Source organism: Brassica rapa, chromosome A02 (assembly GCF_000309985.2).
Source record: "Brassica rapa cultivar Chiifu-401-42 chromosome A02, CAAS_Brap_v3.01, whole genome shotgun sequence".
Taxonomy (NCBI): Eukaryota; Viridiplantae; Streptophyta; class Magnoliopsida; order Brassicales; family Brassicaceae; genus Brassica; species Brassica rapa.
In genome coordinates, this window is record NC_024796.2 from 30,578,014 (window position 1) to 30,603,069 (window position 25,056).

Below are 25,056 nucleotides of genomic sequence, written 5' to 3' on the forward strand. Positions count from 1 at the left end.
TGAACCGATTATGCATCCCACTATATAAAAGGAGCTAAATCCCTGGTTCCTAAGCCTTGCCACATGGACAAAAAAATTGTGAGCCAATCAATATGCCATGTCACTAACGTTTTGGACCCCATTTTCGTCCCGGTTTTGGTTTGGTCTAATATTTCGGAGTTTGGTATGATTCTCTGGTTTTGTACTTAATTTGATTAGGGATTCATCGTTATTATTCTTCCACAGTTCAACCTAGCGTCACCGTTTTTCTAATCTGTAAACTAAAGTTCTTCCTCTCATCTCTTCACCTCTCCTGTCATTCAATGTATTCTTTAAATTTGGGATAATTGTTATTCATACTAAACCCAGTAACGATGTCGACCTCTCCGTTTGCTTCACGTTAAATCTATAAATAGGAGAGGGTTGAGAGTAGAATGGATCTTCATAACCTCTGTCAGTTTGTCTTCTTTATCAAGCGTAGATTCTCAAAATGTCTTCCTCCGATGCCGTTGTTGCATAATCCGCCGTACGGATTGTTTCTGCCGGAGGAGTAAGGTGGCTGACGAGGTGGCGGTTGATTTGCACCACCGTTACTGTAACTTTTGCTCGTCTGAGGATAGCCTGACATAGCTGGAAATGAAAAGGTAAGACACTTTGCAAAAGAGATGGAAGAAGAGAATGAGTTGACCTTAAAGATCTGTTTCTTTTAGTTTTTGATATACTTTTTTGTTTCTACATAAATCAGGAGAAAGAAGCCAATAAAAAAGCTTTGAGGAAGTATTTAGAGTTAGTGGAGTTCTTCACCAAAGGTAATGTTTCTTCTTTTTTTTATATTACACCATCACTAAAACCTATCGCAACAGTTTCTGTATCAAATAGTTTGATCGGACATAATAATTTGATTTGTACTCCTTTGTATGTTCTGGAACGCAATGTGGGTTTCGAATGTAGTTCTGGTTGCTTTGTATGAGCAGAATGACAAGCCTTCCTCTGCTTTAGAGTAAGTTCATGGACACCTACTTTGTTTCTAACCGGTGAATATTAGTTTTTAAGAGAGTACCATAACTTACTGACTTATAATCTTCTACACAGGTGATAGCTTTTATGAAATTTATCCTAATATGAGTTAGGTCAAAGAGTATAATTTCATAATTTGTTTATGCTCCCCTACTATTATATCCTTCTTTGGTTTTGCTTTCAGATTCATCCAGCAAAAGCTAGGAGGTCCTTCAGTTTCTGATTACAAGAAGCTTCAATCTGAGAAGTCTGACCTTCAAATAAAGGACAATGAGGTTTTTGCTAAACATCAAGGAACGTTGAGAGAGGTATCCCGTCCTAACTTGAATATAAAAGTTTATCAGTAAACCATATATAATTGATTAGCACATGATTACATGCTTATGTAGTTTCTTATCCATTCTTTTTAGTTGTCTTCAGAATTTCTATATGATTGGTTGGAATGGTAATGGAGTATATAGAGTACTAAAGATAGACCAGCTTGATGCGTCTGAGCTTAACCTCAGTGAGGATTTCACTGCCTATACCAAAAAAGAATGCTACGAGCTGCTTAAACGGATACACAAAGAAAACAAGGCCACAGGCGGCCTCAAATTTGTCACTCTCTGTTATGGCATCATTGGTTTGTGTTCTTTTGTTTCAAGTTATGGTCGCTGAAACATACATTGTTTTACTTTTACAGCGTGTTCTCACAATTTGTTTTTTTTCTTCCCATTTTTGTGGTCTCAGGATTCATTAAGTTTTTGGGACCATACTACATGCTGGTTATCACTTAGAGAAGAGAGATAGGCCAAATTTGTGGTCACAGGGTGTATGAAGTCTCCAAGAGTGAGATCATTTCTTTGCGAAATTCTAGCGTGATTTGCAACATTTCAAATTCAAGAGATGAGAACAGGTGTTTTTATATATCTTTTACTATTTTTTCCCTTTTTTTTGTCTGTCCCAAGCTTATTGTCGAAGAAAGTTTCTGTTTTTCTTTTCTGTTTGGTGAAAAGAGAGTGAGTTACATGTGTTCATTTATTATACCCTTCCACCTTTTTATGAACTCAAGTCATTTAACCCTTGCGTTTCTTTATCTGGTGTTGATAAACAGGTACAAGAGGTTCCTGTGTAGCTCCTGTGTATGGTGGACCTTACAAAAGACTTCTTTTTCAGCTATTCTTTCAATATAATGTGTAGTTTCCAGAAGAATATATGTGTGTGATGTGACCATGAAAGTGGTGGTGCTCTCTATAAGAAAATGTTTGCTTGGAACGAGTTCTTGACTCGGGGAATTCGAAATCATCTCCGGAATACCGTGTGAACTGTAGAGCATTGATGTATGGTTTCTTTAACCAGTTAAGAATCGTATGTTTTTTCTACCCCCCACTGCCAAAGAAAAGCAAGTCTTCCCTGAATCAAATGCATATCCTTTTTCTTTTCTCACAGCAGTAGTTTTGTTATTTGTATACCATTTTCTTCTGGGCTACAATATTGCTTCCCTATATCATGTTTTGTCCACTGAAACCTGCAACCCGACCATTTTCACAAAACAGTGCAGCTGTTTTACAGATTTTGAGTGTTTTTAACTTGAGGTTTGATGTTGTTTTGATGGTAGGATGATACATCCTGGAAAAGGACTTCCTTCAGAGATACTAAGTGATATGTTTGAGACACGAGATTGATGGGTCACACCTGATGGCTTAGGACTTAAGCTTTCACGGAAACTGCTGGAGCAGATGAATGGTAGTGTGAGTTTTGTTAGAGAAGACGAACGTTGTTTCTTTCAAGTGGATCTTCAAGTTAAGACAAGGTTAGGTGTTGAGACCAGAGGAACAGAGGCTGATTCAAGCATACAATAGAGATTATGAGTCCCAAAGGCATATAGATAATAAAATTTGATGAATTGTGCTCCTTTTATGGTCTGAATCTGTTGTCATTCAAAGTTTCCATTATTTATTTATCAATAAGATGTATCTTAGTCATTTATATAGTAGGATGATTAAGTAAACCAAGAAAAAGAAAAAACAAACCATAACCCAATTTACAGTACTTTGAGTCACTGACCATCATTATCAATTTATCTATCATCATCATATCTTCCTAAACTGAATATTTACGTTTGAACAAAAGGCAGTAAAGGGTTCGTTTGCATGTCAGCTTCAATGTGTGCTTTCACCGGTAAGAGGATGAGCAACTTGTGAATGCTCCCTGACCAAACCCGCTTTCCTTCATTAAAGAACATGGAACATGCCCATTTTAATTTTATTTAAAACTATGGATTTAAGTTTTACATATTTTAACGTTAAGTCCATTACAGCCAAACAAAATATTGAACATAAACTTTGTTTTTCTTTTTCCAAACAGAGTAGAATTTTATTGATCTTTAAAACACACAAATTCATGTGCCTTTTGCTGAAGTCGATAGTACAAGAAAAGTGAATTTGACAATTCTTCACAAAATGAAAATTTATTATAAACAACTCCAACAAAACAAACAAATCACTCCACAATACTTCCTATTACTTTATCAAAGTATTTCAAACACGTCTAATTGTCAATGATCCCGCGAAAGTATTACAAACACGTCTATTGTCAATAAAAGCAGCTAAATTGGAGCTTTTTTAGAGGTGTCATATAGGCAAAAAAATTGAGAACCAACTAATCTGCCATGTCATCCTGGACTGGTTTGAAAGACAAACCTTCACAGCCCATTATTACTAAATTTTGGAGCCTATTTACACCATTCTCAGCATTCCATTTTAACAGCCCATTATTACTCAGATACTAAAGACCCTAACCCATTATTACTCATATACTAAAGACCCTAAAACATAATCCCTAACCCATTAATACTAAAAGCCCTAAAACATATAATTCTCTAAAAACTAAAGATCACTCATCCTCACCCTAGCCCTAATCACCGACTCCATCTCATCGTGATTCTCTGCCTCTTCATCTCATCTTCAACTTAAATATTATCATTTTTGAATGAAAACATTATTATTATTGAAATATTAATTATTTATCCAAAACTCTAATAAACAAAATATACAAGTTGTTAATGCACTCTATTGTTTGCAAAGAAGCTTTTCATATTATTTCCCTTTTTCATTTAATGCACAAATACAAGTGTAGATTTTTCTTTTCTCTAGAAGATGTTTTTTAATTTAACATACAAATTATGAACCGTTTGACCATGTTTATCATAAATTTGGTTTTATATATATTTTTAGTTTTAATATATTCTTCATTATTTACATCTTATTAGTTTTAAACCATACAAAAAAACATATATTAATTGCATATTTTAAAACTTACTTTATATTTTAAAACGATTAAAGTCACAATGACCAATTATTTTCCAGCACCACCAAAAACTCGAAAAACCCTATACAACCGAAATTTTATTTTCAAATATTATTAAATTTTATTTGTTTATAATATGTTTTAAAAACAAACCAAAAAAAAAATTGTGATAAAGAAGGAAAGTTTTGATAGAATAACCAAAATTTTTCATTTAATAGGTAAAATGACCCTTATACCCTAGATATATAAAATTTAATTAAAAAATATTAAAAAACATTAAAAAAATAAAAAAAATAATAATTAAGTAATAGTCTTAGATTATACGTTTTCAAAATACAATTTTTTTAAATAAATTTTTTAGTTGATTTTTTAATTGCAATTTTTCTCTATTTTTGTTTTCAATTTACCTTTTTGTAATTCTAGCCGAAGTTCACAATAAGTGGAGCGACAACCTAGGACCGCAATCAATTATCGCTAGGATCATTAGGATGTGGCCCATCACAAATCACGCAAATAAAAATGCTTTTCTAGGAACAACTTTCATTTATCTTGACATCTAGGTTTGTCTTAAAAATACTTACTTTTAATTATTCTAACAACATTTCAAATAATTGCTTTTAACCACTCAACAGGACAAGAACTGGAAGGGCGGGTGCCTATTTCTGACACAATGTACCAACGGTTCGAGGAAGGAAAAATTTATCACATTAGATATTTTAATCTTCTTCCCAATAACCGACGGTACATGCTTACCGTTCAACCATACTTAATCAATATTAATGAGACAACAATTATAACACTGATTCAAGAAAACATTTCACCGATTCCTTCATACATTTTCCGGCCCCAACGCTATCCCCAGTTGATCAGCTTAGCAAGTGCAACCAACTTCCTCCCAAATCAAAAAAAAAAAACCATACCTATCACACATACAAATAAATTCTCTATTTTTGTCGCTAAAAACAAATTATTCCCACAGATGTTGTTGGCCGCATATGCCTCATCCAAAGAAGTGATTTATATAACCACAACACATATACAAAAATCATCATTGGATTGCGTTAAGCAATAAATATATAATACAATAATTTTTTGTAGATCCAAATTGGTCCGTCTAACTATATGGGACAATGAGACGGCTAATTTTAGGGAGTTAAATCGCATATCTACCAAGAAAAATCAAATCATAATTATCACAAGTATCATTCCAAGGTTACATGAAGGTAATCAACTAAACATAAAGTTTATGTCTAACTAAATGCTTATAAATATTTCACTTTTCAGGGAAACTATCACTCACAACCACACCAGGATCGCGCTTTTACTTTGACAACGACATAGATATCATACAACGCTTTCAAAAGAGAAATAAACTGTTATCCTAAGCCTGATGGCATACCTCCAAATGGGATCAAACCACAAGACGGAAACCGCCACCAGTCAACTGTTTTAAAATTTACACTTCAATGCAAACAACCATATATTTTTCAAACTTACTATTGTTTAGAAAACAGAAACTGATCACCGCATCGTATTCAAACAAAAACTCTATGGTTAGTTCTACAACGAACAAAACTTAACTTCCAATATCTGATACTTAAAACTACAAAAATATAAAAATTTACTTTAATAAAACATATTATCCGCCCGAAGCGCGGACCCCGGCTCTAGTATCTTAGAAAATGCTATTACTACTCAAAGTCTCAAACTCGGGTTGAATAAGGAAAAGTGATAACCACATTAATAATGAACCACTTCAACTTACATTAAAAGCTTTTAAAGTTGTATAAATACATATAATTCCAATACTAAACAGTTACAAAATTGATATTGTCGCAACTCGAACTTAGATTGGATAGGCGAATAAATAACCACATTACATTATACCACTTCATTTTAAATGTAATCATTATCTTATTGTATAAACATTACTGATCAAAAACCGTAGTACCCGATCCATAACCGAACCAAAGCTACTAATTACCTATATGGTATATAGAGACTCGAACTTAGATTGGATAGGCGAATAAATAACCACATTACATTATACCACTTCATTTTAACTATTACAAATTTGAAGGTTATATCTTTTTTAAAAGATCTTCAAATAATATATAACTAGGATAAGACTTGCGTATAGTGAATTTATTTGCATATAATGTTTTTTGTTGTTATTATATTTTTTTTTGATAGACTGGATCAATTTTTTATTAAAAATGGTGGAACTAAATTATAATTAATATATCATAGGTTAATCGGATTGGACATTAAACAAATTATGACACAAAAACCTTATTTTTTTCCACGGAACATATTCTTGAAAAAAAGTGAACAATATTGTTTCTATAGTTGAATTATTTTGACCTTAATCTTTCATATGATTTTGAAAGGTTTCAGATCAACCATCGAATTGATACATGTCATTTTAATGATTTTAGTCGTATGCTTAAGGAAAACTTACATTTTTGTAATTTAAAGTTGTTTAAAAAAATTCAAAATATAACATATAAGAAAAAATCTAATATATAATAAAAATATAACATATAAGGTTTTCTTCATTTTTGTAATTCAAAGTTATTTTAAAAAATTCATAACAAATCTAATTTTTTATTATATGGTTAATGTGATTGTTTAATTTTTTTAATAATATAAAATTAAACAAAAAAAAGAAAAAGGATGCAAAAATTGTTATCGAATATTTATTATTCATAGTCATTAATTGCTATACGTATGTTAATTATATTAGGTAATTCCGTAGTTTTATTTTAAGAAAATAATACACGTTTTTTATATTTTGCATTAATATAATGTTTCTTACTAATTTGATTTAGACCAACATTTTTTATTTGATTCTTAAGCTGCATGTAAGCTAAATTGACATTATAGTTAAGTTATAATTAATGTTACAACTTTTCAAACGATCATCGATAAATATACATGCCACATGGGGATATATATGAGATTCAGAAAACACCATTTAAAAATTTGGGTCTTTCATAAAAGGAAAAACTTTGGGCCGGGCCGTAAATAATATATCAAAACCCCAAATGGGTTTATTTGTAATTTCGTAAAATCTCCGTAAATATCGAGTAAATTAAGACCTTGTGTTGTTTTCGATCAAAGTGACGTCCCGCTAGTAGAAGCCTCAAGGGCGGGAAAATTCGCCTCCTGAAAAAAAATTCGAAATTATTAACCGTTTAGGGCTTTTCTCCGGCGATGTCGCGGCGAGGCGGTGGTCCCGTGACTGTACTGAATGTGGCGGAGAAGCCGTCGGTGGCGAAGTCAGTGGCCGGGATTCTATCCCGTGGAAGTTTCCGGACTCGGGAAGGTAGGTCTCGGTACAACAAGATCTTCGAGTTCGATTACGCAATCAACGGCCAGCCGTGCCGCATGATGATGACCTCCGTCATCGGTCACCTGATGGAGCTTGAGTTCGCCGATCGCTTCCGCAAGTGGCACTCCTGCGACCCGGCGGATCTGTACCAAGCTCCGGTCATGAAACACGTCCCCGAGGTATTCGATGCCACGTCGGATGTAGCTAGATTTGATTCGATCTTATGTTGAAGTTAGATTTTGCTGGATTTCAATTTTTTGATTGATTCTGGTTTAGGATAAGAAGGATATTAAGAAGACATTGGAGGAGGAGGCAAGGAGGAGCGATTGGCTTGTGCTGTGGCTTGATTGTGATAGGGAAGGTGAGAACATTGCGTTTGAAGTTGTGGATGTTTGTAGAGCTGTGAAGCAGAATCTTTATATACGGAGAGCTCATTTCTCTGCGTTAATTGACAGGTTAGTGAGTGATCTCTGCTTACTCTACTTCAATCCACTAAACCTAGTCTAATGGTGTGTTTGGCATTTTGAAATTTCTAGGGAAATTCATGAGGCTGTTCAGAATCTCAGAGAGCCTAATCAACTGTTTGCTCAGGCTGTTGATGCTAGACAAGTAAACTCCTGTAACTTAGTATTCTCTTGAAAATTTGTTAAGCTAATATTTAATTTTGAATGATTCAGGAAATAGACCTACGCATTGGAGCTTCTTTCACTAGGTTTCAGACTATGCTTCTGAAAGATAGGTTCGTTATTGACTCCACGGGTGATGAAGAGAGGAGCCGTGTAATAAGTTATGGTCCCTGTCAGGTAATTTTTCAGATCTATCAGTCTCATTATGTATATCAGAGTCAGGGTAAAAGTGGGTAACCCTTGTTTTTATGCTTCAACTGCAGTTTCCTACACTTGGCTTTATTGTAGAGAGATACTGGGAGATACAGGCGCATGAACCAGAAGAGTTTTGGACAATCAACTGTTCTCACGAATCAGAAGAAGGCCTTGCCACCTTTAATTGGATGTACTTTTACCAACTTCAATGCGTATTGTTGTTTCCAGGTCTATTGTCCTTGAATGTGCCGTTGATGTAATTTTTCTATTGCAGGCGTGGTCATCTCTTTGATTATGCTTCAGCTGCGATATTATATGAGATGTGTGTCCTGGAACCTACTGCCACCGTGAGTAAAACAAGACATATCTTTGTTATCTGATAATTCATACTCTACTTAATATTGTGTGTCCTTTCAGGTTATGAATGTCCCGCATCCAAGGGAAAAATTCAAATATCCTCCTTATCCATTGAACACAATTGAACTTGAAAAACGCGCTTCAAGATACTTCCGCCTGAGTTCGGAGCATACCATGAAGGTGAGAACGAGTATTACACTGGTTCACTTAAGTTTCACATGCTTTTTTTTGCCTATTAGGACTGCATGTTTTCCAAAATTATCTAAATCCTACTGTATGTCGGTAGAGTTTTCTGCTTTCGCCTAGATTGATTGTCTTTCTGAAGTGCTTAATAACATCAACAATGTCTGGATAGGTGGCAGAAGAGTTATATCAGGCTGGTTTCATCAGCTATCCTCGTACAGAGACAGATTCTTTTTCAAGCAGGACTGATTTACGTGTGGGTATTTTTTTCTCATGAGGAGTTTATGATTTATTTTGTTGCTTTGATTGTAGTTTTAGTCTCTTAGGATCTCTAGCTGTGTCTAGGCCATGGTGGAGGAACAAACAAGACATCCTGCATGGGGTCCATATGCACAAAGACTATTAGAGCCGGAGGGGGGACTCTGGAGAAACCCGGGGAATGGTGGTCATGATGACAAGGCTCACCCACCCATTCACCCAACAAAGTTTTCTAGCGGAGAGTCTAACTGGAGTAGAGATCACCTTGTAAGTATGGATGTCTATTTTTTTAACATATCCAAGGAAAGGTATGAAATTGTTTAATTTCTTTGGAGTTAAAGGTATTTTTTTTCACTTTTCCAGAACGTTTATGAGCTTGTTGTCCGCCATTACCTGGCGTGTGTTTCCCAGCCAGCAGTTGCTGCTGAAACTACAGTAGAAATTGATATTGCTGGTGAGCGTTTTTCTGCATCTGGGAGAGCAATATTAGCTGTAAGACTCGCTCCTCACTACTTCTGTCTCGGTACTTTTCGCTTCAGAAATTAATTGGATACTGACATTATTTTTCTTTATGTGACTAGAAAAATTACCTTGAGGTGTATCGCTTTGAATCTTGGGGAGGTTCAATGATTCCAGTGTATGAAAAAGGGCAGCAGGTTTGTGCTTCTCTTAATATCTCTCGGATTTGCTTTTAGGAGGTTTTTTTATTTCTATCTCTCAGCCTAGCCTCATTTAAACTACGTTGTCCTTGTGTGCAAGTCACATTCATTAACTACTAAACTGTAAGGCAATGAAGGGCATAACTTTCCACATTGTGATTTTTAGTTAGAAGTGAAAGGGCATACCTACTAAACTGGACTATTTCTCATTCATGATAGAATCTATTTAAGTGGTTTACCTTCAATTTAAAACAGGAGGCTACCTGAACTGCTGGAAATTATGTTTTAACGTTCACTCCTTTGATGTTTTTTGTGTACCTTTCTACTTAGTTCTTACAGCCAGGACGATTGATGATGATTCTGAATGTCTTGGTATTGTGCAGTTTATCCCAACACGTTTGACTCTGGATTCAGCGGTAACAAGGCCACCACCGCTATTGTGTGAAGCTGACTTACTGAGTTGTATGGACAAGGTGAGTAAAACTGTCTTGTTTGCCCCTCTTTTCATGGTGGTGATTGCATATTCTTGTTCACCAATCCCTAAATTTCTCATCTAATCATGTTTGCATATTATGTGTTCTTGTGAATAATAGGCAGGCATTGGCACTGATGCGACAATGCACGACCATATAAAGAAACTCCTTGATCGGGGTTATGCTACAAAGGATGCTAATACGCGCTTTTCTCCAACCAACCTGGTAGTTGATAATACTTGCTTTCTAAGAATTTCTCCACTGTTTTTCTCAAATAAAGTTTCATAATCACCTTACTGTTCTAATCTGATTTTACAGGGTGAGGCGCTTGTTATGGGATATGATGACATGGGGTATGTGTAAACTTAGAGACTCCTTATATTTATGGCTTTCAATCATATTTTCCCTTGTAGGTAGAGGAAACCTGATGTGTTTATGTTAAAGGCTTATCTATTTGGAGAGACCTAATTTGTGTCAATACCATGCTGAAGAGCCCCCTAACAATTTGATGTGTTCGTGTTACCAACCTTTTAATATCAGGTATGAACTTTGGAAACCAAACCTCAGAGCCATCATGGAACATGATATGAATGAAGTTAGTGTTGGCAACAAGACTAAAGCTGAAGTTCTTGAAACTTGTTTGCAGCAAATGAAAGCTTGTTTCTTAGATGTGAGTGAGCTTTATCATATATATTATGTGTCTTCTCTCTGTGGCTGTTGGGCTGAAACTGAAGTCCATGATTTTATATTTGTATTTCGCAGGCAAGAGTCAAAAAAACAAAGCTCCTAGAAGCAATGACAATTTTCTTTGAAAGGTGTTCTCATTACTTTGCTCAAGTACTGTGTCACTTAAGCCTTTTCTGTCATAATACAATATATGATACTGTATGTGCAGATCTAATAACTCCGATGAAGGTGAAAATCAGACAGCTGGTGAAGTTGTCCGACGATGCAACCTTTGCCATGAATCAGATATGGCGCTCAGGAAGAACCAGGTACTTATATGATCCATCCAAATCATTTTCCATGTTGGATATGAATTGATCTTCTCCCTCTTGTTAATGAGAGCAACTATTTAAACAGTCTAATCCATTTTCTTTGCAGGATGGCAATTTTATGGTTGGATGCATGAGCTATCCTCAGGTCAGAATCTCACAGCTCTGTGAAATATACTTTTTCTAACGTTATTTCTGATAATTATTATCTAATAGTTTGACATTTCAGTATTTCTTCCTTGCTTGCAACTATTAATCTAACACATTCGCCCATTATTCAGTGTCGGAATGCAGTTTGGCTTCCCGGACCTACATTGGAAGCATCTGTCACTACTGACACTTGTCAATCTTGTGGTCCAGGTAGCGCCCACGCCCCAGTAACACAGTGAATAGAAAAATCTAATAACTATACGTGAAACGTTCCTCTTTATTGTTTAATGATGTTTTTTTTTTGTGATGTAGGTCCTGTCTACAAGATACGTTTCAAGTTCCGTCAGATCAGAATTCCACCAGGCTTTGATGTTAATCACTTAGGTATGCAAATTCTTTCAAACATGTGCAACCAACTCTGTGCTTATCTTTCAATACTTCACCATGCAGAATCGCTGCTGATTTCCAGTTTGTTTCATCGTGTTCAGGCTGTGTTGGTGGCTGTGATGACGTTCTTAAACAGCTGATAGACATATGTGGAACTGGATCCCGTTCTCAAGGTTAGTGCTCGTAGTTACACAATACGTAGTTCGACCAAACAGTCAGATGAACTTAGTGTGGCTTGGCTTGTGTATTGGACATTATACAATTATTAATTTCTCCTGTCCTAAGTAAGAATACAAGAATTTTTATTGTGGCTTGGTTTGTGAATAGATAACATTGAACTAACAAGAAACGAACATTTGTTCTTGTAGCAAGGGCAGCCCCGGGTGCAACCCCAAACAATGTCCGAGGAAGCAACATAAGACAGAACAACGTGTGCATACACTGTCAACAAGGAGGGCATACTTCTGCCAATTGTCCCACGCGAGCTTCAGGATATCGAAATCCTCGTGCTACTGGAACAGCAAATCCGAGAAACAGTAATTGGACCCTTTCTTTGAATGTTTTAGCAAACAAACATCATCTCATTTCTCAATGACATCGTTGTCAATAATGCAGATGAAACTACAGTTTCATGTACCACTTGTGGAACACCATGTGCTATTCGTACAGCCAACACAGAAGCTAACAGGGGAAGGAAGTTCTACTCATGTCCATCACAAGGCTGCAACTTCTTCACGTAAGCAGCATCCATCACCGTCGGTTACCCTTTGATTATTCCATTGTTGTTCTTTTTAATCACTAAATTCGCATAATGTTTTGTGACAGATGGGAAGATAGCATCAGCAACGGTACTGGGAATGCAACAACAGGTTCTAATAGCGGCGGAAGCGGTAGGCGCGGCCGTGGTGGTGGCCGGGGAAATAGAGGCGGTGGCCAAAGAGGTGGAGGGCGTGGCGGCGGTGGAACAAGCTTTGTTTCTGCAACTGGAGAGCCAGTGAGTGGTAGAAGGTGCTTCTCATGTGGTGATCCTTCACATTTTGCCAACGCTTGCCCTAACCGTAACTCTTAAACGGTAACTTCTAGTAAGCAAGCTAATTTACTTTCTATATTTAGCATGGTTGATTAGTGAGTACAATAATTATCCATGAATTATAAATGATTTTTCCTAGTGATTAGGTTCATAATGACCACTACAGTAGTAATTAACGGCCACTTCTGCTCTGGAATTCATTATTTGCGTTAATCACGGTTAGCTGGATTACTCAAATATAATCTTTGACGTGCTATACTGAATCGTGCCCACAAAATTAAATCTAAAGTCTAAATGTTTTTTTAAAAATTTAGCTATGATGTAGTGAGTTAATGTGGATCCATTCTCTTGGTTCTTTGTTTTGTTTAATATATCTCCTCCTGGTCTTCTTCTCCCTCTAGGGATATGATTTTAAATAAAAGATTCGAGAGTCATGTTAGACTTATTAGTACACAATGAAAGTTTGAAAGGGTATATTATTTCTTTTCGTCCAACTCGATTTCAAAATAAAGAATCGAAAATGTAATCGAGAAGATCATCTTAAAGACGGCTCTTTTCTGAAAAGAAAAAAACGATGACTCGTCTTGTGAAAATATATGTTTAAGTATTCTAGCTTTTGATTTATGATGGTAAAGTAATAACGTTACTAATGACATGTTTAAGCTAATCACACCTTAACTTCAAGATTTACAAATCTTTCTATGTGAATGTGATATCTTGGTGGAAGGCTGATATGAAAGATTTTACACGTAACTCGACCATACACTTTTAAATGCATTGGAAACAACTAGTTAATGTGAATTAGTAATAATTAAGTAATGATTTTACGACACAATCTAAAGAATTATTCGTTCTGCTTTGTTTTGTTGTTCCCAAATCCCAATGTTAACTGAGATAATGCATTACTATAGTCGACATTTGATTACAATATAATTCAAACTCGTGGTAGTTCCAAAGAACCTCTTTGTACCCTGTAAACCCATCCAAATCTATAGTACAAAAGTATTTGTTTTTTTCTTTCAATGTGATTTGCTCAGTTCTTCTAGAAAACAATTCTCAAACAATTTCTTTATTTCTCTAAAAAAAATTTTAAAAAAGATTTTGATATCCTGTACTAACTAAATAGAAACATTCTTCACATGATTTGGCAAGACCTACCAAAATGGTGGGGCAAGGTTATAGAGCAAAATCAAATTAAAACCATATAAGAAAGACATTTTTGGTCCTCACCGACGGATCTATTACGTCCTCTACTTTAAACTGCTTTTTGTATAGAAATAAAAAGAGTTGGCTACACCTTTACTGAAAATGAATCATGCATGAATTTTTTGGTGGATGAGATTGTATGATAATGACATTTAATGCAGTTTAAATACACTCTCTGTTTTATTTATTTGATGTTTAAATAATTTTATTTTGCTGCAAAAATAAGTGATATTTTTATGATTAGGTAAAAAGTTAATGATGTTTCAAATTAGTGACTAATCACATAATATTACATTTTTCTTATTGGTTGATTTAGTTTTATTTAATGATGTTTTTATTTAATCAAGATAAATTATATAAAAACCTGTATTTTGTCTACGTGTATTTTACTTTAATCACAACTAAAAATGAGAAGATTGAATATAACTAAAAAATAAAAAAAATAGTATAGCGTTACTCTTACTGAATTACAAATTCAAAGAACGAAGTTAATGCAAAAAAGTGGGGGGATCAATAAAGAGAAGAGATTCTTTAGTCCTGCGTGAAAGAGAATGAATGATAGCGATGTACATGCTCCATTCATAATTATTCCCCTCGTGCTTATTTAATTATTTTCCTTTTTGTCATAATTATTAACACATAAAATAAAAGGAATAGTCATTATGATCGGATCATCAACGGCCGAGATTCATTCAAACCAGAGGACACAAAACATCGCCTTCTCTCTCACTTTTCTCCCGGAGACAGTTAACGTGATTCTCTCTCTCCTCTTCCCCCAAGAGCTAAACGACAAACCACGCGAGAGAGCTAGTGCCAGCGATTAGCTACTATGAGAGCTTGAAAGAGATATAGAGAGTGTGTGTGAGTGCGAATCGTAAGTTTTCACCGTGCAGAGATGAAACCTACCGGAGGAGGTGAGAAACCGGCGACGGAAGGCTCGGCGTTAGTAATCGTCGGTGTAAATCCCGACGAAAGGAGCAGAGAGGTGCTCACATGGTCTTTGGTGAATGTAACTCGCCCTGGAGATCGAATCATCGCTCTCCACGTCCTCGATTACTCTCTCGGTTCGTTAAACCCTAGTTTTGCTTCTCCTCTTCCTTCCTTACGATCTAAACATCTTTTGTTTCTTAATTTCGTTTTAATTTATCTTTAATTTCGTTTTAATAGAAGGCTCCACGTCGCTTATCTCGCTGGTTAAGACCTTCGACACGATGCTTGGTGTATACGAAAGCTTCTGCAACTTAAAACAGGCAAGCTTCACAACATCCTTTAATTTAATGTTTTAATATTAAGTTTCAAAAAAATAAAGTTGATGAAATTCGATGATTGTTGTGAACAGGTTGATTTGAAGTTGAAGTTCTTAAGAGGGAAGTCAGCTAGGAAAGTTCTTGTACAGGAAGTGAAATCGTGTGGAGCTACGAGTTTGATCGTTGGTTCTTCTAAGAGACATCACACGATCCGTTCATCAGCTTCTTTAGCTAAGTACTGTGCTAGGAGTCTTGCCAAGGATGTCTCGGTATTTGCTGTTAAGAGTGGGAAGATTATGTTCCGGCGAGTACCTAGTAACAATGGTATGTTACTGATTAGTTTCTGATAGTTGATTGCAATTTTCAAAAAAATTGCTAGGCGTAACTAGGTGCTTAGTAAAAGATTAGCGACTAGTCGGATTATTCAGGTTTAGTAGCTACATTTTTATTAGATATTATAAAGTTATTTGATAAATTATAAAAATTAGATATACAGAAATGAAATAAATTAGACAAATTTGTGGATTTGAACCAACATTATTGTTAATTTTAGAGATTTAGACTAATTTAGATTTGATTTAAACGGAATTAAATTGTTTTTAACTGATTTAGAACGGTTTAAACCCACTGATTCGAATGCATGAATCGAAAGAAAATTGTTTCTAACATTGGTTGAATGTGTGTTGTTCTCTGTTAAATGTATTGTAGTTTTGTGCTTTGCAGGTGCAGAAGGTTCACATATGAAGCTTCCCTCTTTAGTGTGCGCATCGCCCAACGTTGCTATTGAAGCGGCAAAGATTGGTAACACATTTAGCCCCGCAAGAACTACTAGCTCACGCTGGACAAGAACTAGCCGCACTTCCTCATTACAGTCTCCCGAGAGTTTAGGTGTAGACAATTCATTGGCTTTAGTGCCGGTACCAACGAACAAGACTGATTCAGGTTCCCCTGAGTCAGGACCAGGTTGGCATTTTCTTCGGAGAAACTGGACCAAAGTCTCTGCTAAGAAGGCTGTACTTCAGTGGGTTTCGAAGCTCCGGGGTCGGGATTCACCAGCTGTAGCTTATCTGGATAGGAAGCGGAGTGACTCTGGCTGCGATGAAGATTGCTCTTCTAGCATCGATGGCTCTGAGCTTATGCAGTCTCCTCTTTCTCCCTGCGTTGGATCAAACAACATCCCGGAAGAGCTGGAAGGTCTACACGAAAAGTACTCTTCCACGTGTAGATTATTCACATACAAAGAAGTTTTGTCAATTACCTCAAACTTTGCATCTGGTATAGTAATCCCTTTCCATGTTCTAACATAGGTTTGGGTTTGGTCTGATCCTTTAGCTTATGGAAACATCCTTCTTTTTCTGTTTCTAGATAACTTGATTGGAGAAGGTGGTAATAGTTATGTTTACAGAGGAGACCTACCAGATGGAAGGGAGCTAGCTGTCAAACTATTAAAGCCTTGTCTTGACGTGATGAAGGAATTCAAACAGGAAATCGAAGTGATTACAAGTGTTAATCACAAGAACATAGTGTCTCTCTTTGGTTTCTGCTTTGAGAATAATAATTTGATGCTGGTGTATGACTATCTATCAAGAGGAAGCCTCGAAGAAAACCTTCACGGTATATAAAAACTACCATCTGATATTCATTCCCTCTGGATTCTCTTCATGTCTATATTGAATGTACTCGTTTCTTGACTTCAGGTAATAGAAAGGATGCAGCAAGTTTTGGCTGGCTGGAGAGATATAGAGTGGCGGTGGGTGTTGCTGAGGCGTTAGACTATCTACATAATACTCATGACCCAGAAGTGATTCACCGAGATGTGAAGTCTTCTAATGTTCTGTTAGCAGATGATTTTGAGCCACAGGTACTGCTGCATTGAGTTCATTCATAGATGCGATGCAGTGAAACAATGTTCCTGAATTTTTGTGATTGTTCAGCTCTCAGATTTTGGATTTGCCAGCTTGGCTTCAAGTGCTTCACAGCATGTGTCATGTGGGGATATTGCCGGAACATTTGGGTATTGAACTTGCTTCCCTTAAAACCATCATCAATCCATCGATCATCCACTTAACGTTCCTTTTTTTTGCAGTTACCTAGCACCGGAGTACTTCATGCACGGTAAAGTAACCGACAAGATTGATGTTTATGCTTTTGGTGTTGTATTACTCGAGCTTCTATCTGGTAGAAAACCAATCTGCGTCGACCAGACTAAAGGCCAGGAGAGCCTTGTCTTGTGGGTAAGCAAGCATGATCCGTCCTGTCCATCACTTCACATTTTTTCCATGTCTACATGAAATGACTTAGTATCTCTTTCACAGGCAAACCCAATTCTAGAGAGTGGAAAGTTTTCTCAGTTGCTAGATCCAAGTCTAGAAACTGATAACAATAACGAACTAATCGAGAAACTGTTGTTAGCTGCCACTCTATGCATCAAACGGTCACCTAATGACCGTCCACAAATGAGCCTCGTAAGCTATATATTATCTTTATCTTCTCAACCTTTCCCTTAGTCTTTGCTTCTAATTCATTAATTTCACAGGTGGTAAAGATACTACAAGGAGACGAAGAAGCAACAGAATGGGGAAAGCAACAAGTACGAGCATCAGAAGATGCAACGGCGTACTTGACGAACATAGAGTCACATATAAACCTAGCGTTGCTTGATTTGGAAGATGATGCAGCTTCTGATAGTAGTCCGGAAGCTAATAGTATCTCCGTTGAGGATTACTTGAAAGGTCGATGGAGCCGCACTGCTAGCTTCAACTTCAACTAATATATTAGTTATATATTAGTTTTAGCTGTAAATTGGAATCGAGTTTCTGATGAGGTTTTCAAGCTTTTTAGATGTGTTCTTGTAAGGTGTAACGTTCTTTCCAATTTGGTTGGTCTTAGCTTTAAATTGTAAGCGGTTCGGTTTGGTCTAAGATTCGGTTTCCATAGATATTGTAATTTCTTTTTTTTTTGCTTTTGAAACAGTATATAGTAATAATACATTTTGTTTCCAAGTAAATAATAAAATTAAATATGAAGATAAATTCTCTTAAATGTAACGGTTATATCAAATTACATATGAAAGACTTGGGTATCATTATTCTTTTGTTTGGACTGTACAATATGCTACAGGAAGCTTAAGTTCTTTAACACCATATGGTCTTTCCCTCATCAAGTGTACAGCCTTATCCTCGTTGTTATAGGTTCTCTGCACATTGGGCATATCTTGACAACCACACCACATTCCTTGCACGTCTTCATTATGAAAAACAAAAGCAACAAAAAGATATCAGAAAACCAATCTTGTTCCATGGGAGCAAGCAAAGAGTTTTCTATATATTTCACTTACCGTGTGACCGCAGCTAAACGCCATGTCCTTTGGGTTCGTCAAGCAAATGGGACATACAGGTTGTGTTACTGGAGCCGTTCTGTCACTTTTCTCTGCAGTTTCTGTAACTGGATTCGGCATTTTTCTAACAGCATTGTCACGCTCTATCACCTCTGGTGGTGGTGGTAGCGGCTTGTGACGCAAACGGGAACCACTCACTTGTTTTCTACTGCTCACACAACACACAATCAAAAGTCCGTTTCAAGAAGTCTATTCAACAGTGTGATACAAGAAGTTTCACCACTTACTCGAGACTTAATGTGGCTTTGTACTGAAAAGGAATCTCCATGAGAGCTGCTAATGCGAAAGCAGCCTCCTTCTTAGCTGCATCTTTGTGCTGTGACATTATCTCTGTGAAGTTCACAAACTGTGGAAAGGAAACAGAGTTCTTCACTGATCCATCATATCCAATAGAAAAGAAAACAATAAAACTGTTATCTTATTTACCTGGAAGTTATCGAATTCGCGGTGAGGAATATTGTCATCAAATTGTTTCATTGTGTCCCATGGTCCATCTCCTACTCCAACCAAGACTATAGACAATGGGTAATGGCTGCATTAAACAACATCAGAACCGGTCATGAGCATAAACTAGTGAAGCATCAAACATAAATTAAATATATATATATAGACCCATAAATTTGTAAAAATATTAACATAAATTGTCTATATCCCCCAAAATCTTATAACCGGTCAGACAATATTAGTATGATGAAACCAAGACCATGAAGTTGAGCTTGTTGACTAGTTTTGTGTTTTACCTAGCTGCCATTATGGAGTTGATAGTAGCTTCTTCCTGTGGACTGAGCCTACCAGGTGGAACATCTGGATTCCTTGTCACCTGACCATCTGCTATAATGACAAGAACATGGTACTGCATATTGTTCTGCTCCACTATGTCGATGGCTGCATCGATAACCGGGGCAAAAGAGGTGGGCCCAGACAACTTCAAATGAGGAACAATCTCTCTGTATCTTTTCACAGCTTTGTCTAATCCCTCGCAGCTTTTGTTGTCAGGGTAAAAGCTGAACACATACTGATCTCTTGTTGTTGCTGTAAGAAGAAGAGTAGAACACATTTAGAGTTTTTATCGATCTTCATCTTGAAAATGAAGGTAAAGTTAAAGAAACTAACCATCGCCAAAACCGAAACAAGGTATAAGATCATCTTCATCAAAGGGAGACAAAGTGCGGCCAATGATGGATATAGCTTGTTCATAAGGGTTCTGTCTTTTACCAATGGCGTGAAGGCTTTTTCTATTGAATGAGTATCTTCCTGCAACGAGATTCATAACATTAAAACACTAAAAACCAATTGAAATAGTCTTTTATTGATAATGAATTCATAAGAAATCACCTGTCCACTCATTGCTCTTGGTGAAGTCAATTCCTAGTATCAAGTTTGAAGATTCAAGTCCAGCTTCCCTTAGAGAAGTTATCACCTAAACAAATCACAATAAGACCGTTCTTCTTATGATAAACAAATAAATAAAAATAATCAAATCAAGAAAGTCATGAAAAAGTTGGTGAAAGTTTTTTTGGAAAACCTGATCTAAGCTGTTGAAGTGATCAGCAATATACGAAGGTTGCGGATTACGTTTATTGCATCTACTCATTGCTCCACACTAGAAGATCCAATATTTGAGGATATATATAATATGAACCTTGACTTTTTTTTTTTCAAGAACAAGAAGAGTTTCAGAAATATTGTTGTAGAGAAAAGGAGATTCTCTCTGATGTGAAATGACGAGAGACTATAAAAGAAGAAAAAAAAAACAGAAAGGTATAGATTAGTTGAATAATGAAAGGTATAGTGGAACGTGACCCTTTCTAGTTTCTTTGCTTGCGGCGGAAATTAATCAAATGCGTATTTTGCTCTTACACGCCTGATCTATTATCTCGTTGTCGTCATTAATGATGATATATATCCACAAAGACCAAAACCCAAATTCTGTAACCAATGTCCACAAGAAGTATTATTTATACATGTGGACAACGTGGCAGAGCACGTATTGGTGTAATGGTCTCTGAAGATTTGATTTTTTGGGCTTTTGACCCCCTAAAAATGTTTAAATCTCTAGACACCATTTTCTTGGGCTTCATAATCAAGAAGCATTTTCGATACCTATAATTTCACACCACGTTCGGTAGCTATCAGCCCAAACTCAACTTCTCAATCTATCAACTTTGAAGTTGAGTTTTGAGTTTGGTCATTCTGGTCTTTGTTGATAGGAAATAAACTTTAGGGGGTTCATTCAAAATAATAAATAACTCTTGATGCCAAGTTACACAGTAACATTCTTCATTTTTATTTGATTAACAAAAATAAAATCAAAATAGTAATAAATAAACTTTAAGATAATAATATTGTGTTAATTTTAGATATTTCTGATGTCTATTTAAGTTTTGGATTAAAATATTTTGGTTTGTACCTTATTTAGTGAGATAATAGTTATCAATATATTTGATTTTTATCATGTAACTCTTATAAATAATTATTTCATATAAACACTTATGTGACATCTAATCTTTATGTTGTCTCTCATGAAATCATGATAAATATAAATGCAATATAAAATAGTATAGAAAATATTTAGATGAATTATGGTTATTACTCAAATGGAATATCTAAATATAAAAAAATGGCATATATAATAGGGAACCATTTTAGTAACTAAATTATAATAAATATATTTACAAATGTTTCATATATTGTTACATGTCTTGTTAGACCATTTAAAATAATTTTATCAGTAGATAAAGATAGGATTCCAAATTAATAGAGTACTAGATTCTAATCTGTCCTTAAAAAGACGGATATATTTTTTTGCTTTACATTTTTTTCAAAAAATTAATTTTTATATTTTTGTGTTTTTAGTCATACTTTTATAATATTTTTCTTAAATGACTAGTAAAATATTTTAATAATTATATTAAAATAGTTGAACCACATCTATATCAATAGGTCATGTTCATGTTTTAATAGAATATATATATATATGCATAAAAAATTATTTAAATATAATATAAATTTATTAATATAAATATAAAATACACTGTAACTATAGTTTCATTATATACAACATAAAATATTAACAAATAAGAAAGCTAATTTCATTATATACAACATAAAATATTAACAAATTAAAAAGTTTTATTTACAAAATTGTAAACGAAACCAGCACAAACGCGCAAATCCAACTATAGTTTTACTTATTTTCAATATTTTACTAAAAATGTATATATAACACGTAACAAAAAACACTTAAGAAGCTATTTTTACAAAAAAATTATCATATAAAAAATTTAGGAAAATATAAGAAAAATATAACAAAAAAGGTAAAGTTACCATGCTATCTTTTGATATTCTCTTAAATTTAGCGTTCAAAATAAAAAAAAACCTAGACATTTTTGCTTTTGATCTTAAAACATAATCTATGAAGACCATTTTCTTGAGCTTCATAGTCAAAAAACCTTTTCTATCTTCATTACCTATAATTTCAGACATAACAAGAGTAAAATGGTGGGTCTTAACTCTTATTTGATCTGATCTTGTTGTGTTGTGTCCCCTGCAGATGGATTACATCATTGGTCGAAACCCACAAAACATGAGCTATGTTGTGGTGACGCATACTACCTTGAGCGTGTAACCAGTTACGATTTGGCTGATAGAGCTGGTGTTGAAACTGATTCTGTAACCTCTGTTTTTGTTGAAACTGATATATTTGTTGTTTTTTTTTGTTAAAACTGATACTGGATTTGATTATGTGTGTGTTGTAGTTGTTGTTGACGAGGTTGAGGATCTTCCCAGGCCCAGGGTATCTGTATGAAGAGATGCTAAGCGAATTCCATAACCAAATAGGAGTGGTTGTGTGCTCTTATCTGCCCTATTTCAGAAATTTTAGGAGAAGCAAAGGTAAAGGAACACTAAAGTTTTATTACATTCTTACTTTGTGTTTGATGGTGGAGCCTTGGATTTTGATTTATTGTTGATATCATCTATCTCTATCTATACAACCACTACAGGATAATGCTGCTTTCTTAGCGTCTCTAATACTTACGTGATTTCTCCAGATCACAAGTAAATCATCTCATGCTTAAAACAAAAACATGAGTAAAATGGTGGGTCTTAACTCTTACATGATTTTTGTTTTGTCTCTGCAACAGGTGAATTACATTCTTGGTCGAAACCCACGGAACATGAGCTATGTTGTGGGTTTCGGTGAGAGGTAGCCGACACACGTGCATCATCGTGGAGCTTCCATTCCGATGAACAAGAAAGAGACTTGCAAAGGAGACTGGAGATGGAAAGACTTGAAAATGCATAATCCCAACATAATCCAAGGAGCCATGGTTTCTGCAACAGACAAGGATGACGGGTTCCAAGATGTCCGGACAAGCTCCAACTACACCGAGCCCACTCTAGTTGGAAATGTTTGTCTGGTCGCGGATCTTGTTGCCCTGGGAGAAGGAGGATCTTTGGACCATGAGCGGATCCACATGCATCAAGGAGGAGGCAACTGCCCCCAGTAAAATCAGATTTGAAGATTCAAGTCCAGCTTCTCTCAGAGAAGTTATCACCTAACGAAAATCACAATAAGACTGTTCTTCTTATGATAAACAAATATACAAAACCAATCAAATCAAGAAAATCAAGAAAAAGTTGGTGGAAATTTTTGGAAACCTGATCCAAGCTGTTGAAGTGATCAGCAATATACGAATGTTGCTGATTACGTTTATTGCATCTACTCATTGCTCCACATAAGGAAGATCCAATCTTTGAGGATATATAATATGAACAACCTTGACCAAACTTTTTTTTTTTTGCATTTTCGTATGTAGTTGGTGCATTGCCAAAGGACAACAATGTTACATGGAGAGGTATGTCTTGCATGCAAGACGGTATTTGGCCAGCGAATTTTCACGCAAACCTTCCATTGTTAAATAAGTTCCGATAACAAGAAACCATCATTATACTAATTATAGAAGAAGCTTAACATTTAGATGAAGAAAAAAGAAACCATCAAAATGTAAACTATTTGTTTTTAAATGTTTCATTGATATATCATTATACTAATTTTTTTTAATAATTGGTTTCTCAACTAAATTTAAATTTTGTCTTTTTAAAGATGAAAGATACCCAAGTATGATAAGTATATGCATAAAATAACAAAATTAATATAAGAACAATTTTTAACAAACCAAGTATATTATATATAAAATATATGGAAAATATAAGCAAAATATAACAAAAACAATTAAAATTATCAAGTTCTCTTTTGATGTCCTCTTAAAATTGGGGGTTCATAGATTTATTTTATGCAAATGAATCCAACAAAAGAGATGACGTAATCAATATGAATAACTATGTTTCAGAATTTTAATATCACATCAAATATATTTATAATATCTTTAAAATATTTTTATTTTATCAAAAAATGACATCAAAATAATAAGACATAGGATATGCCATTCTCTTCCAACGTCTTAAAAATAGTTAAAGTTTATAGAGAAAATTTTTAACTGTTTTTATTAGATTATTGATGTGTTTTATTTATGATGATTACATATCATAGAATATAAATTTACTTTTATATGTAATTCGATAAAACTATAAATAAAATTATAGACTCTAATAAAATATATTTTGAAGAAAGATAAACAACAAATAGTTTTGTGTATGTTTATAAAAATTACATATGATAATTATTAATTTATTATTTTAATGGGACCATATATTTACTTAAAAGTTTTCAATATATTATTATCTTATTATCTTATTGAATTATGTCATATTTTACACTGGTCAATTTGGAACCAAATTTTTTTTATTAATTTATCGTGTTTATTAGTATAAATGATATTAATTTATAGATTTTCTACTGTATATATTTTATAAATAGTAATATTTGATATAGAATTACTATATACTTTATAAATAGTAATTATCTGATCAAATGTTGGATAGTACTATTGACCCAAACCAACATTATCTGATCAAATGTTAGTAATTTTCTGGATCCAACATATAATATCCAACAAAACTGAACCTATATTTTCTGACTGGTTCAAGGTAAAATTTTCAAATCTACTTTATCCCAATCAGGATAAATTGCTGATACCAGGTTTCTTATTGCAATTATCTCTTGTTTATTGGCCTTATGATCAATTCCCTTACATACACAAAAATGTTCAAATGTTATATTGGTTTTCTATTTAAGCAATTTAAATCGTTTTTAATTATTAGTTCTAAGCAAATAGTGAACTAGGGTTTAGAGACTCTTGTATAAATATCCT

The 25,056-nt window shown here is 34.7% G+C and overlaps 4 protein-coding genes across 9 annotated transcripts; 3 read left to right on the top strand and 1 right to left on the bottom strand.

Annotated features, from left to right (window-relative positions):
* Positions 1-353: 353 nt before the first annotated feature.
* On the top strand, positions 354-4,450 carry LOC103855118. The gene is made up of 7 exons (XM_033285338.1): positions 354-378; positions 461-574; positions 663-788; positions 931-979; positions 1,181-1,304; positions 1,417-1,618; positions 1,726-4,450. The coding sequence occupies exons 1-7, from the start codon at positions 354-356 to the stop codon at positions 1,770-1,772; spliced, it is 687 nt and encodes a 228-aa protein (XP_033141229.1). The 3' UTR covers positions 1,773-4,450.
* On the top strand, positions 1,571-14,977 carry LOC103855218 (DNA topoisomerase 3-alpha). 4 transcript variants are annotated; one of them, XM_033285821.1, is made up of 25 exons: positions 1,571-1,891; positions 2,090-7,797; positions 7,895-8,073; positions 8,155-8,227; positions 8,296-8,421; positions 8,508-8,629; positions 8,714-8,786; positions 8,857-8,976; positions 9,152-9,235; positions 9,325-9,504; positions 9,601-9,729; positions 9,819-9,893; positions 10,280-10,369; positions 10,490-10,594; positions 10,688-10,722; positions 10,910-11,039; positions 11,132-11,184; positions 11,265-11,364; positions 11,474-11,512; positions 11,646-11,724; positions 11,827-11,898; positions 12,003-12,074; positions 12,270-12,437; positions 12,517-12,637; positions 12,727-12,970. In XM_033285821.1, exons 2-25 carry the CDS (start codon positions 7,501-7,503, stop codon positions 12,968-12,970), a joined length of 2,766 nt encoding a protein of 921 aa, XP_033141712.1. In that variant the 5' UTR covers positions 1,571-1,891; positions 2,090-7,500. The 4 variants fall into 4 exon arrangements, with proteins under 4 accessions (XP_033141712.1, XP_033141713.1, XP_033141714.1 ...); XM_033285822.1 differs by lacking the exon at positions 1,571-1,891 and adding an exon at positions 14,789-14,977 and having other exon boundaries at positions 6,211-7,797; positions 12,727-12,973; XM_033285823.1 differs by lacking the exon at positions 1,571-1,891 and having other exon boundaries at positions 6,211-7,568; positions 7,731-7,797; positions 12,727-13,482.
* On the top strand, positions 14,960-18,406 carry LOC103855219 (proline-rich receptor-like protein kinase PERK13). Of its 2 annotated transcripts, none has more exons than XM_009132177.3 (10): positions 14,960-15,201; positions 15,305-15,387; positions 15,477-15,708; positions 16,093-16,659; positions 16,750-16,998; positions 17,082-17,245; positions 17,319-17,398; positions 17,471-17,618; positions 17,700-17,849; positions 17,921-18,406. In XM_009132177.3, the coding sequence occupies exons 1-10, from the start codon at positions 15,033-15,035 to the stop codon at positions 18,152-18,154; spliced, it is 2,076 nt and encodes a 691-aa protein (XP_009130425.1). In that variant the 5' UTR covers positions 14,960-15,032; the 3' UTR covers positions 18,155-18,406. The 2 variants fall into 2 exon arrangements, with proteins under 2 accessions (XP_009130425.1, XP_009130426.1); XM_009132178.3 differs by having other exon boundaries at positions 16,108-16,659.
* On the bottom strand, positions 18,405-23,071 carry LOC103855220 (E3 ubiquitin-protein ligase RGLG3). Of its 2 annotated transcripts, none has more exons than XM_033285825.1 (8): positions 20,307-23,071; positions 20,117-20,201; positions 19,895-20,035; positions 19,522-19,813; positions 19,208-19,313; positions 19,009-19,127; positions 18,722-18,926; positions 18,405-18,627 (listed from the first exon to the last, which is right to left on the bottom strand). In XM_033285825.1, the coding sequence occupies exons 1-8, from the start codon at positions 20,373-20,375 to the stop codon at positions 18,544-18,546; spliced, it is 1,101 nt and encodes a 366-aa protein (XP_033141716.1). In that variant the 5' UTR covers positions 20,376-23,071; the 3' UTR covers positions 18,405-18,543. The 2 variants fall into 2 exon arrangements, with proteins under 2 accessions (XP_033141716.1, XP_033141715.1); XM_033285824.1 differs by having other exon boundaries at positions 18,722-18,929; positions 20,307-22,806.
* Positions 23,072-25,056: the final 1,985 nt, after the last annotated feature.